Genomic DNA, 14,962 nt, shown 5'->3' on the forward strand with positions numbered 1-14,962 from the left:
TCAATGGGTCAGTCTGGCTCGAATGAGATGATCTGGTTCTAACCCATTGAATCAGGTCAAAAAAGCTTAGATCCGGATGAATTTTTATTTTTATTTTTCGGATCTGACACGTGGCAAAGGCTAGGGCTGATGTGGTGGGCTCTTTGAGGGACATGTGGCAGCATGAGAAGAAGAGAAGAGTCTTATGCTTCCACTCTCTCTTCTCTCTCTCTCATTCTTCCACTCTCAAGAGAGAGAGCGGAAGCATATAATAGACTACATATCTTCTATATATTATAATGATATATTACAGAGGCCTCTATATATAGAGAGCGGCTAAGAGTGATAGGCAAGAAACCCTAGATTAATTAAGGTAAGGAATAAACCCTAATAGGAAAGACAATAAAGCCTAGAGAATAATATATAAAATATTCTAATAGCACATTCTTTAAGAAATAAAGCTTGCAGTCAATTTCATTCACCACGCATATTACTTGCTCTATCATATCCCTAACCTCAAATATTCTCAATTGGGAGGTCGTAACGAGAAAGGACATTACATATCTCATTTTTTAAAGTTAATGCAGTAGTATCTTTGACATGGACAATATGAAAGAATCTCGCCTTGATAAAACCATCTTTATCAACAAACCTAAAAATAATTGTCATTTGTTCCCTTTTTGACTCATCCCAAGCTTCATCAACAAGAATGCAAAATTTGGCATACCCAATTTTTTTAAAAATCACATCTCGCACTTTACTTGCAATGATATGCAAAATTTCTTTTTGAATTTTTGGTGATGTATATTTTGCATTACATGGAGCATTTTCCAAGACAACTTCAGCAATGTTATCATTATAAGTAGGGCTATAAATAAGCCGACACACTCAACAGCTTGCTTGATTCCGCTTGGCTAAGCTCGACTCGAACTCAAGCTCGACACTGTACAAGCTCGCTCATTACTGTTGAAACTTGCTCGATTAGCTAGTGACTCATACCCGGCTCGCTCGATTAAACTCGACGGGAGCTCGTACGTTTGACTCGTTTAAGTCGAGCTCGTCCAACTTGCCTAGCTCATTTAGGGATCGCGAGCTCGACTTGTTTAACTCGAGAATGGTGTAGCTCGCCTGGCTCGTTTAGGGCTCACGAGCTCAACCCGACCCAACTACACGAGAATGTAACTATGTTTATGGACTATGTTATTAATCAATAATAATCATAGATTTCATGTGTATACAATTAATTAATTAAGGGTATAACTAGCATTATATTTATATGGGACTATGTAATACCCCGATAAAAACAACCATTTTATTTGAAACTCATATTTCATAAAACCTAGTTTTAAAACAAAAGACCAAAACCCTAGTACTTATCCTAGAAGCCTTGAGGTAAAACCTAAAACTCCACATTTCTAATCGTATGTACGCTCCTGTCTTTTAGTGAGAACGTACGCTGGGGGACCACCGTAAGTACGCTCCTGTCTTTTAGTGAGGACGTACGACGGGGAACCACCGTACGTACGCTCCTGTCTTTTAGTGAGGTCATACGCTGGGGGACCACCCGTACGTACCTCACCAATCCTTGACCCAGTGAGCAATACCTCAAGACATACGCTGAACCCTTTTACCCAATGTATAATAGTACCGGACGTACGCCCCAATAGTACCAGACGTACGCTACTTTTCAGAACACCCTGCAATGCCCTCAGCTTTTTTTCACCTATAAATACCCCTTCCCCTCAACCCTTATGCCCCATTCCTGCCCTCAGGCCTTCTGAAACCCCTTGTGTGAGTGTCTTTGTGAGTTTTATCATTGGAGAGAGATAAGGAAGAAAGCCTTGTGTTCTTGCTGTATTCTAAGGTAATCCCTTACCCATTCCATGGTCTTTTATTGTAGTTACTGGTATTTTATGTTTTGAAGATGTTTTGGTAAAGCTTTCAGCCTATTTCTTTGCAAAAGCTAAGTATGTTTTGAAAGAGTTTTAAACCCTTCTTTTATTGCTTTAAGTTGCATGACAGCATGTTAATTGCCTTCCATGTGTTTATTCAATAGCCTAGAAGGAGATATATCAGCCCATACCTTAAAATACAGTTTGAATTTTTTGGTCGGATTGCCTAACTCACTGACCGGACGTACGCCCTCGAGCTCGAACGTACGGCTAGGAAACCAGGCATCTGCCCTTAAGCCTCACTCTCGTGTATTTTAGAGTCCAACAATCCCTTTTGTTAGAAGGCTTAGTATTACAATCATAGAAGTCCTCTAGTACTATGCATAGCGATGTGTCGTATTTCGTTATAGTAGGGTTTTCTGTAATCGAAAGATTCAAGCGAGCGTACAAGATAAGTAACCACTCACGAACACTTTCCTTAAAAACGTGGGATATGTCAGTTGATTGACCACGCATATGATATGAGCATGTTTACTTTTTATAATGACTTGGTAACTGCTTTAATAACTTGTTGATAAGATGCATCAAATGATATGATACACTGGTACGGCGGTATAATGGACTTGGTCTTACTATATAGACTTCATTTTATGGTCAAATGTGTGTGTGTGCGTGCTCTTGGATTCAATGATTTTCTGATCTGGTCACCCATTCCTCAATGGTTGGTCACTACAGGACGTACATCATTAGTGGTGTGGGCCACTCAAGGTCGTTGTGCCACTAATGTGATGGACGGTAGCGTGCAATGGCCCGGGCACCGGTATTGTATTATAGGTCTATCAGGATAGCGCCAACCCTGCTAAGAATGGATAATATATTGAGTAAACCATAAATGTAAGTTATGACCTATAAAGCACTAGTTTTTCTGCATTAAAATACTTGGGTGATTGCCGCCGAGAATACACCACCATTTATTCAACCAAACCATATTTTTAGAGGTGTATTAACAGAGACAACACCTTCTTTTAAATGTTTACTAAAGCTGCACGTTTATTTCTGCTTAAATGGGCTCATGTTATACCCAATTATGAGGTTTACTTACTAAGTCGTTAGACTTGCGCTATTATTTGTGACGACCAGCTTTATAAAACATGGCTAGAAATTTTTTCTTTTAAAAAGCATTACCCACAATAAAGCAGATTGTCACAGTGGCATGGCGATACCGCAGTATCCTATAAACCCATGCATTAACCTGATTGACAGTATAATATGCCACACATAGCTACATGCATTATCAATGATTTGTTAGAGTTCATATCTTTGCAACGAAATATAAATAGCGTTAGACATACGTATCTCATCAGAGCTAATTAATACATCTAAGTGATTAAAGCTTACATACAAAAGAATGGCTATACAAAAGTGTCACATACGACACGAGCAATATACAAAATAACATTGCCTAAGCATATATATGAATGCTCTACAAAAGAGGGCTATCAACTAGTCCAACAAAATAAACACCCAATGTATCCAGGCCTCAGACACCATGGTAACCTAGATACAGGGCCACAAGGTCATCGTCTATTGTTCCTATACCTGCATCAACAATATCGTCTGTACCATGGGAATTACCACCACCCATGATATAGGCAGAATTATAAGCCCGCCGTCTCCATAAAATAGAGATGCTCAGCAGTATAAAACTTACTAGTTTTATCCAAAATAACAATTGAACTTTGTACACACTTACAAGATACATAGCTCAACAATAAAACATAGGGAAGTCATCATGCAATGTCTAGCCATAACAATATACATATATGTTCCGTCTCATACCAATCACATATGCATATTGATATGTCTAGTATAAAAATCATACAAAACCAATCATCATCATTATACAATTATATGCTATGCGTGCTTATGCTCATGCTCATGCTCATGCTCATCATCTTGTGCTAGTTCTATTGTGAGGCCAGCTCTCAGTAGTAAGACAATACTCAATCACCACTAGAGTTATACATGAGGCCCGCTCAACGGTAGTGAGACCATACTCAATCACCACCAGAGTTATACATGAGGATAGCTCTCTACAGCGAGACCACACTCAATCACCATCGGAGTTGTCACCCTGTTTTCCATTATGCATGAGGCCAACTCCACGGTAGTGAGACCATACTCAATCACCACCGGAGTTGAACCCTGTTTCCATTTCATTTATCTTGCCATGTTCATGCTTATGTCAATAAATCCTTAAACTCATATGCTATCATAACTCATATCATAAAATCATAGAATCATGTCATAAACTATGCCAACCATCAAAATGCTTATAACAACATAATCATCACATTATCTTGTACACCGATAAAAGCTTATAAAAACATTACATCAACCATTCATCCAACACATCTCATAGATCATCATCAATAGTCATAGTATCTCAAAACATCATACATCAATCGTTCATCCAAAACATCTTTTATACTTTAAAAATATTATCTTTTCGTCCAGTAAGTAACATACTTACCTTGTTCGCTTGAGTACCCTTCAGTGAACTCTTGACTCAACCGCAATGCGCCTAAGCATTTACAACATAAACACATAATTAAGCTCTATTCTTAACTTAACAACTCTCACTATTTAAAAAGTACTAGAGCACAACAAGTATCATGTTCTATAGGTTTGCCCAATAATTAATATTCTTTTCCTAAGCCATTTAATCTAGCAATTTACCCCCAATTTTATAACTCATACTATTCCCAATAATCATTATGATTCTAATATGACATATTAGAAACTAAACCCCATAGGTATCAATTTCCATGGAACCCATGAAAGCCTATGATTAATTAACACTTAAATGTAATTAACTCATTCAAATAGCATTCCTAGTGTTTACATACCAAAAGCCCAAAATTAATTCAAACTATATAAAATTAGGGTTTACACCCATACTTCAATCATTGGCAAAATTGAAGTTTCATTCCATTAATTTAACAACCCAATGCATAAATAATGTGTATCAATTCACTACACACAAAAGCCCTAAGCCAATTTTAGGAATTTAGCCATATACCAAAAAATTGACCTAACTTAGAGGGAAAATTAGGGATTAGAAAATTATCTCAATCCAATCGGTAAATTGGATGTTTGAATGCCAACAAACGTAACTCGGTACTTGAAAATGGCAGTAAAGTGGGTTTCAATCAAAGCCCAAGCTCAAACCTAGTTCATGCATGAAAGAGAGTGAAGTTGCTTGAGTAAGAACAATGGGTTTTAAGCCATGAAGGAAAATGTGTACAGCCCTCTTAAGGGTATTTTTGAGTTCAAAACCCAACTCTAACAATCTTAAACCCATATGGAATAGCAAGAGAAAATGAGGAGGAGAGAGCAAGAGAAATGAACTTACTATTTAGTTAACTATTTGCTATGCCTTTACAAGCTCAAAATCCATGGCCAACCTTTATACTTCATGCGAGTCGGGCTGGCAAAACGGGTCCACGGGTCGACCCGTTTACGACCCGTGGGTACCCGTGACCCGTTTAGCCAAAACCCAAACACGACCCGTTTATTAAACGGGTCGGACCCCCGACACGATACGAACCTGAGTATTTCACGGGTCACCCGACACGACCCGTGAGACCCGTTTAAAATAACGGGTCGTGCCGGGTCAACACGACCCGTTTACCCGTTTAACTTAAAAAATGATTTTTTTTTTTTTTTTTTAAATAATAATAATATTTTTAGCAATTATCTCTTAAAATTAAACTCCTAGCAGGCTAGCCACACCAAATCACTTAATAGTTATAAGTTAATATGCTTAATTGTCTAATCAAATAACAAAAAAAAAAAAAAAAAAACTACATCATTACAAATTTACAAATACAAAATGGGTTCTCATTTTTGCCACTTGTTGTCCACTCTTGAATAGTTGAATGATCCACAAATATGCTCATTTTAACATGCTCCAGATGAACTTGGAATCTCACAGGAATTGATACTATTCAATGTCAGAACATCATCTTCTTCGTTATCCACCGTCATTAAAGCTTGTTCTATATCAAAAGATAAGAGAAATTAATGTCATTAAAGTAAGATAAAAAAAAATACAAGTAAATGAAAAAAATAAAATATGCAAATAACTAATATTACCTTGCTCTCCATATAACCAATCTCTAGTACAAATTAATGCATCAACAATATCAGGTTTAAGTGAACTCCTATACTGATCAATCACACGTCCACCAACACTAAAAGTGGATTCTGAAGCAACAGTCGAAATAGGAATACTCAAAATATCACGAGCCATGGCAGCTACTTCAGGATAACAAAATTAATTTCCTTTCCAAAATGAAAGGATATCAAATGTCGCATTCTTTTCCACATACTTGGGCTCATCCAAATAAATTTCTAATTGAGTCTTGTTTGCATCAGAATCGACTCCATCAAATGCTAGAAATTTCTACATGAGCAGAGAGAATATAAACATAAAATTAGTAAATGGTTATGAGTATATATATATAATATACTAAGTTAGTAAGTTACTAACGAGCTAAGAAACTAATGATATTATTCACCTTTTCCCAATCTGGGTCTTCTTGTGGCAGAACGACTGTAGAGCTTGAAGTTGTAGGAGTACTATACTCCACAAAAAGTTTGATTAACTTGTTAGAAACATTATTATACTCTTCAGAATCAGCTCAATAAATCTTCGTATAGTAGTACTTTACAAGGCGAAGCTTGTAACGAGGATCTAAGACAACTGCAATGGCCAACGCTACATTAAATTCTAACCAATATTTCTCAAATTTGGTGAGCATTTGATTTGCCATTAATCTCTTATACCCATCTTCGCCCACTTCTTGCCTCAAGTTCACATAAATCAATGCAACTATAAGAAAGTATAAATTGGCTGTGGGATATTTGGTACCAGAAAAAGCACATGTAGCACGATAAAAGTAGCCCAAAAAAGTACTGAAATCAATCACCCTTTCCCACTCAAGTGAATTAGGACAAAATTTATAATTTTTATCAGTCATCTCCAAATAAGCAAAAGCACACCTATAGTGAATAGCATTCTCAAGCATAAGATATGTCGAATTCCATCTGGTTGGCACATCTTGTCTTAACCCCTTGTTACTGTCCAATGACATTTGATTGACAGCATGAAGAAAACTTTGTTTTCTCACTTATGATCCTCTAAAATACTTAACACTATCTCGAATATTTTGGATAGCATCAGTGATCTCTTTCAATCCATCTTGCACAATCAAATTAAGAATATGGGCACAACAACGCATATGAAACAACTCACCTTCACAAAGAAGGACTTTCCTTATGTTTAATTTTTGTTTCAGTTTCTCAACATAACCATCATTTGTAGAAGCATTATCTAATGTTATAGAGAAAACCTTTTTATCAATCCCCCACTCTTGTAGCAAACTATCTATCTTGTCAGCCAAAGAATCATCATTATGTGGTGAGGGCATAAATGAAAAACTTATCACCCTTTTAGATAATACCCAATTTTTGTCAATAAAATGAGCAGTGAGGCAAATATATCCATCAGTTTTCAAAGAAGTCCACAAATCAGATGTAAAACTAATCCTCCCAGGACAAACAGTTAACAAAGACTTAACCTTTTGTTTCTCCAACATATGCATCTTAACCAATTCTGCCGTAGCAGTATTTCTAGAGATTAATGGTACATCACTACGCAAGTATCTATGCATCTCTCTTACACCATCATATTCAACATATGAAAATGGCAAGTCATGCTTAATAATCGTAGCAACCAACAATTCTCTATATATTTTAGGATCAAATTTTGAGGTACTTACTGATAGAGTTCCTTGATCTCTAGATAAAAGCAATTGCTTAATATCATGATCATTTTTCCCCCCACAAACCTTCATATGCTTCTGCAGATTTCCAGTTCCATGTGAACTATTAGCTATATATTTATGATCACAAAACTTGCATTTTGCCCATATCCTTGAGTCATTTGGATCTTTAGAACGAACTTTATCAAAATGGGTCCAAACTGCTGAGGTCTTCATACGCTTCTTCTAAACCCTTTTGTTCGTCATCGGATTCGTATGAACAGAAGGATCTTCATCTCCTATTGTATTTATTTCAACCACGTCATCATTGAATACAACCGAATCTTCGTTAATCACCTACACACATAATCGTTAATAAGTTAGTTAAAGATAAGTTCAAAAGTAAGAATCAAATCAGATTTAATAATGTTATCACAAAACTAGAATTAAGTAAGCATTAATTCTTTGTCATTCATCAAACACATTGTTTGTTGTCAAATTGTGTTTAGCAATTTTATATATATATATATATAAATTGGAGGCCTCCTAGCATGTTCTAGGATGAGATTTTTTTTTTTTTTTGATAAGTATTCTAGGATGAGATATTGGAGCTTTAATCACTTAGTATATATATATATATATTGGAGGCCTCTTTGTTACAACCCCAAATCACAACGACTAAAAAAATATTTTTCTACTCAATTCAGACCCCTTTTGCCTGCCGGTTTTGCCCCATCCAGCCAAGAAGGATTTATTACCAAAAGCATGGATTCACATTCCCCACTCGGTCGTCCCATGTTTGGTTGAAAGCTCCCAAGGAGAATCATCAAAACCTGTCAACTATCCAATGTCTCTATCGTTTTCTCTCTTCTCTGGTATGGATGCGAGCAAAAATTTAAAATCCCCTCCCCATTTCGTTCTTCACTAAACGAGGCCGAGAGAGAGAATGGGTATGGATTTTAACCTTTTTAGGTATGGGTGGGTTAGCCAAAATATTATGGGTATGGGTGGGTTTGCCCGAATATCAGAAAGCAATGGGTATTCAGTTAGATCACAAGCAAAAATCTGAAATCCCCTCCCCTGTTTCCCCTTCTTCTTTGAAATCCATCTCCCTCCCTGTTTCAGTTGTAGCTCATTGTTCACCAAACAGGTTGGGTGGTTGGGTTTTGCTTCATTTTAGGCTTTTGTGTTTGTTGTGAAAATTTTGAAGTGATTTTGTGTTTCTGCCGATTAGAATGGTGTGTTCACTGTGTTAGTCGTTTTTGTGTTTCAAATCAGTAATATCCTCTTTGATTTTCAGAAACAAAAGCAAAAAATTAAAAAACCTTATGTCCTTAACCTTAACTCATACGTTAACAATAACACCAAACAAGTGAACATCAACAATCCACAAAATCAGAGAATCAGATTTGAGAGAGCAAGAGACTGAAGAGAGAGATACATACCGGATGCGACATCGGCGGAAGAGAGAGAGCGGCGGTAGAGGAGGCGAGGAGTGGCGGTGGCATGGCGTGGGAGTTGGGACGTGGCTGCGTGAGGAGTCTGATGACTGACAAGTGGAAGAGCGGCAAGAGAGAGAGACCGGCAGTGACGTGGCCGTGGCGTGGGCGTGTGCGGTGGCGTGGCGTGAGGTCCGGTGAGGAGAGGAGTGAGGCCGAGAGGGAGGAATGGGTTTCACCGTTTCAAGAACTTGTTCCTTGCGCCGAACGAGTGTGCTGACAGTGCTGTGCTTTTTTTACTTTTAGTCTTTTTCTTTAATTCTTTTAGGTTAATAATAATAATAATAATAAATTTGTTTTAAAAAAAACCACAAGCGGGTCTGGTCGGTCGACCCGTGACACGACCCGTTAGGCACTCATAAATAGATCATAAACGGATCGACCCGTTTATAACCCAAACCAGTTTAACGTAAACCCAAACCCGCTAATTTCGTGTCGGGTTGTTGGGTCGTGTCAAAATTGCCAGTCCTACACGCGAGGGAGGAAGAAATGAGAGAAGAGAGGAAATGGGGGAGACTTTCGGATGGGTTGGTTCTTCTCAAGTGAGGAGAAGCTAAAAATGTGGAAGAAAGTAAGCTCAATGTGTAGTTCATGTGAGCCAAGGGAGTGGATAAGGGTGTGATGCATAAATTACAGAAATGCCCCTCTAGCTTAAATGAATTTGAGGGAGAATGGGCCAAAACTTGACATTAATGCTTGGGCTCAAAATGGGTAGTTTAGTTCTCTCATTAAATGGGCTTTTCACTATGACCCATAATATATATAAAAAAAATAAAAAATAAAAAAAAATGGGCATCTTATATTATTTGACCACACAAATCTAAATTATTTTTGTTAAATAATTTATCGGTCACTACATTATTGGTTGATGGGTTTATTGTCTGCTTATTGTCAGATGAGTTAATTGTCTGCTTGTTTTTTTCTTGTATGTTTGCCCTTTCTTTGTGGTAAACAGTAAAATAAATGGACTTAATTGCTACCAAAACACTGACCAAATGGGAATACCTACGGCTTGGGTGTATTCTAGAATTGAGCCATCAAATTTGGTTTTGTGGTGCCTATATCTTGTTTTTTTGCTTGTCCATTTTCCCTTTTTCTGTTGTCCCCCTTTTTTCTGTGATAAACAGTAAAACAAATGGACTTAATTGTTACCAAAACACTAACCAAATGGGAATACCTATGGCTTGAGTGTATTCTAGAATTGAGCCATCAAATTCAATTTTGTGGTCCCTATAAAATAATGTCATAAAAAATAGTCATATGATCATATAAAGTTGCATGTGCCCATATAATATTGTGTACATAATTAATGACCATATATTGTCTACATGTGTTCCCTGAATGTGCCCCTACTTTAGATTGCATGCCTTGTACAATTTAACTTTAAGGGTTAAATTCACTTTACCCCCCAGAAGTTTCAGGAGTTTTTCAATTCGAACTCCAATGTTTAAAAATTGGCAATGTAACCCCCTAATGTTTCAAAAATTTTCAATTTAGACCCTTCATTACTAATTTTCGTCTAATTTGATGAAAATCATCTCATGTGTGTCTCACGTGGGATTTTGATTCCTTCTATTCCAATTTTTGCCCTCATTAAAACCTATGAAATTACATAATTATCCTCATTAAAACCTATGAAATTGAGGGTAATTATATAATTTCATAGGTTTTAATGAGGGCAAAATTGGAATAAAGGGCATCAAAATTTCACGTGAGATGCATATGGGATGATTTTTGTCCAATTAGACGAAAATGAGTAACCGGGGGTCTGAATTGAAAATTTTTGAAACATTAGGGAGGTACATTGCCAATTTTTAAACATTGGGGTTCGAATTGAAAAACTCCTGAAACTTTAGAAGGGTAAAGTGAATTTTCCCCTAACTTTAATTAATTAGTTAAAGTTAAATTGTACTTAATATTTAGTTGACATTTACTTAAGCATGATTTGTTTAATATTTTATTGAGTTGTTAATTTTCTTTAATTCTTTTCTTGTTTAGGATGACTATACAAGAGCTTGTCTTTGAGGTGCATTACGATAGTAAGATTAATAGGAGGTTTACGTGCATATATGTGGGGGGTGAGGTAGATGTGCATGATGACGTGGACAAGTTGTCATTTTTTGAGATTGAGGGTATAGTAAAAAAGTATGGATAAGACAGTTAAATATCGTTTCTTGAGACTTTGCTATCAGATCTTGCCACCCCCAACACAAGGATGGACATTTCTAATCGTAAAAAGGTAACTATATTTTAAGTTCCATTATGTTTCTTTGTTTTTGTTCTTCGTTGTTTCATCAAAAGGTAACCAAGTGTTGTTTATTATTCTAACTAAGTGTAACGGCTGCAACCAGTCTTTGATGTGGTGCTTCCCGAGGGGGACAACCGGTTTTGTGTGAGGCATTTGTATGTGAACAACAGAGACATAGGTCATCGTGGTCTTGCATTGAAGAACAAGTTATAGGATGCGGCTGCAGCATACACTAAAGCTGAATTCCATGAGGAAATGGATGGATTGAAGCATATAAGCGAGGATGCATACAACTATTTGTCAGAGATTGACCCAAGCTCATGGTTCAGGGCTTGGTTCAATACATTCTTGTGAGCAACCTGTGCGAGTGCTTCAATGCTTACATCCTTAATGTGCATGACCTGCCGATCCTATCCATGCTAGAAATGATAAGGAAGAAGTTGACGAAGAGATATCAAACAAAGAGGGATGGCATCCACACCATGCCTAGTAGGTTTTGTCCAAGGGTTGTTGCTAAATTGGATGAAATTGGACAGGTTGTTGGGCATTGCTAAGACACATATGCTGGAGTTGGGTTATATAAAGTGACACACAATAACGAGCAGTATGTTGTAAATTTGTTGATGAGAACTTGTGGCTGTAGACGGTGGGACTTGATAGGAATCCCATGTGCACATGCAATGTCTACAATTTGGTTTTTTAATGCAAACCCCGAAGATTATATAGATAATTGGTATATTGTTGAGATGTATCAAAAAGCCTATGATGAAATTGTTTATCTAATGCGTGGAAAGGACCAATGAGTGAAGACAAACTACAACCATGTGGACCCTCTATGTAGAATACAACTAGGGAAGCCTAGAAAAGCAAGGACAATGGGTCCAGAAGAACCTGTTAATCAATACCGTATGAGGAAGGGTGGAGTTAGGATGAGATACGACAAATGCGGAGGGATTGGACACAATAGCAGAACATGTCACAGAACTGAAGAGAGGCAATAAATTACAGGGGAGAAAGCAATAGTGCAAGACAACATGAGGTGAGCAAAAGCTTTGTCATTTTTTTTTCTTTTTTTTTTGTTCTTTTAATTATATGTTAATGTTTGACAAGTTTGTTATCCTAGGTACAAGATGGTAGTGGTCCAAGTTTACATGGTCAGACCTTAACTCCCCAGCCAACACTGATACTAAAACAATAAGTTCCAAACTGTTTAAATGTCATTACTCATTGCAAGAAGTTCATTACATTTGATTTACCAAGTTTACATCATCTTTGCAGATTTCGCAAGCTATTGATGCATCTTCTAGAGGTAGAAAGAGTAATAAGGGTAGGGATAGGGGTTAACCTACCCCAAAAGGGTCTATTGGACTGCAAAGAGATGGACCAAGGAATAGAGGAGGGCCTACTGGACTGCATAGAGGTGGACCAAGAATTAGGGGTGGAGGTAGAGGTCAATTTCGGGGTTCAGTCCTCACAGTCAGATTGTATGAGCCTTCTCAATATCAAACACCACATTCTCAGAGCAATGCTAGTGTGAGCAAGCTATTTATAATATTATTTCATTGTGGTCCATTTAATTTAATGTGCATTTTAATTTTGAATGAAAAGTTAATATTATAATGTTACATAGTTTCAGGGTACTGTCAACACAATACGGTTGTATGGACCTCCTCATACACAGCCCACACAGTCTCAGAGCAATGCTAGTGTTACTATGAGTATTTCATACACTAAGGCCTCGTTTGGTTCGCGGAATGTTTAGTCCATCAGAAAATGATTAGCTACTATTGGGAATAAAAGAGTGTGGAATAGATTAGCTATTCCTATTCCTCTGTTTGGTTGTAATGCTGGAATAGACTAGCTAATCATATTCCTTCGTTTGGTACAATGCAATATGTCAGTTAATGGAATCATATTGTGATCAAATTTCCTAAAATACCCTTATAATGCAAATACAATTAATATTATAAAGGATTTTCATAAACAACTTTACTATAATTTATTTTACTTTTTTGTTTTTAATTATGTTAGGTATGTGGCTTTTTCTTTTCTTTTCTTTTTTCTTTTTTTTTTGTTTTTTGTAATTATGCTACAAAATTATTTATATAAAAAAAAAAGTAGTTAGAAAAAACAGAATTAAACTCAATCTTAAAATCAAAAAAACTATAGTTGGAGAATGTACAGAGAATCAAAAGAAATAAAAAAAAACAGATTATATATTTGTATTTTATAAAAACCTTGCAGATTCTGTTTCTCCGTCAAAGAAAAAAAAATTAAAAAAAAAAAAAAAAAACTAAGAAAAAAGAGATACCGAGAAACCGAATAAAAAAAAAGGTACATAAATAAATAAAACATAATTAAAAAAAAAAAAAAAATACCAGAGAAACGGTATAGAGAAGGGAGAGCATAAAGAAAAAAAAAATCATTTGCACTTGCAGAAAAACTGTACTAGAAGAATCAGAAAGAAAATAGAAAGAAAGATAAAAAAGAGAGAGAACAAAATATAGAGACGGAAAAAAGAGAAACGGATATATATATATATATATATATATATATATATATATATATATATATATATATATATATATATATATAGAGAGAGAGAGAGAGAGAGAGAGAGAGAGAGAGAACGAAATATATATAGAAGAATCAAAGAGAGAGAACAAAATTTAATCCTACAAGTGGGGTTTTTTCTGACAATTTACATAATTAATTTAATCTCATATGAAAAGATTAGCTAAGCCACTCATTTTTTAGTGGCTTAGCTAACCCTGTGTATGTGAGATTAGTAGTCCCATGGGAATAGACTATTCCTAGGAATAGAGTGTTACCAAACAAAGAACTAGCTATACCTAGTGTTAGCTAGTTCAATCCAAGAGTCTATTCCGCAAACCAAACGGGGCCTAAGTGTTTCTTTTATTTTCTTTTCCTTTAAATTTGATGGTTAGTTAATGTGAGCACACACTTGTCGACACAGGAATATGGGACATCATAACCAGAAGGGTCTGCTCAACCAATTGGATCTTCTCAACCTCCTCAACCTGTTTGATTTGCAGATTAGACCCTTGGATTGGACTAGCTAACACTAAGCATAGTTAGTCCTTTGTTTGGTAACACTCTATTCTTGAGAATAATCTATTTCCATGGGATTACTAATTCCATATACACAGTGTTAGTTAAGCCACTAAAAAATTAGCTAATCCTTTCCTGTGGGATTAAAATTATCGTATCAATTGCCAACAAAAACCCCACTCTTCTAGCACCCACATCTCTCAAAGAGACTCTCTGCAAAACGATCTCTGTCTCTCAAAGCGAGCAACGTTCTCTCTTCTCTACGCAAGGTATCTCTCTCCCTTTTTTTTTTTCTATTCAATCTCTCTTCTTTGTTTCTTGGTTATTTCGTTCTCTCTCTCTCTCTCTGTTTCTTGGATTTTTTTTTCTCTGTACCGTTTCTCGATTTTTTTTTTCTTCTTCTTTTTATTTTTTATTTTTTGATTCTCTGTATCGTTTCTCTTT

General features: G+C 36.3%; 1 protein-coding gene across 1 annotated transcript; it reads right to left on the bottom strand.

The window, feature by feature from the left end:
• Window positions 1-3,411: 3,411 nt before the first annotated feature.
• LOC148587675 (uncharacterized) lies at window positions 3,412-7,609 on the bottom strand. The gene is made up of 8 exons (XM_088512752.1): window positions 7,192-7,609; window positions 6,603-6,789; window positions 6,455-6,515; window positions 6,266-6,339; window positions 6,030-6,127; window positions 5,867-5,932; window positions 4,405-4,455; window positions 3,412-3,488 (listed from the first exon to the last, which is right to left on the bottom strand). Exons 1-8 carry the CDS (start codon window positions 7,607-7,609, stop codon window positions 3,412-3,414), a joined length of 1,032 nt encoding a protein of 343 aa, XP_088368878.1.
• Window positions 7,610-14,962: the final 7,353 nt, after the last annotated feature.

Source organism: Corylus avellana, chromosome 2 (assembly GCF_965113065.1).
Source record: "Corylus avellana chromosome 2, dhCorAvel1.hap1.2, whole genome shotgun sequence".
In the NCBI taxonomy this organism is placed as follows: domain Eukaryota; kingdom Viridiplantae; phylum Streptophyta; class Magnoliopsida; order Fagales; family Betulaceae; genus Corylus; species Corylus avellana.

What these genes read in the sequence shown, in the direction of transcription:
- LOC148587675 (XM_088512752.1), bottom strand. Translation starts at nt 7,609, where the DNA reads ATGCATAGATACTTGCGTAGTGATGTACCATTAATCTCTAGAAATACT. An exon ending in AAGACCCAGATTGGGAAAAG is followed by an intron (nt 6,340 to 6,454) that starts GTGAATAATATC and finishes CTGCTCATGTAG; the next exon opens with AAATTTCTAGCATTTGATGG. An exon ending in AGGGTACTCAAGCGAACAAG is followed by an intron (nt 3,489 to 4,404) that starts GTAAGTATGTTA and finishes CCCATGGTACAG; the next exon opens with ACGATATTGTTGATGCAGGT.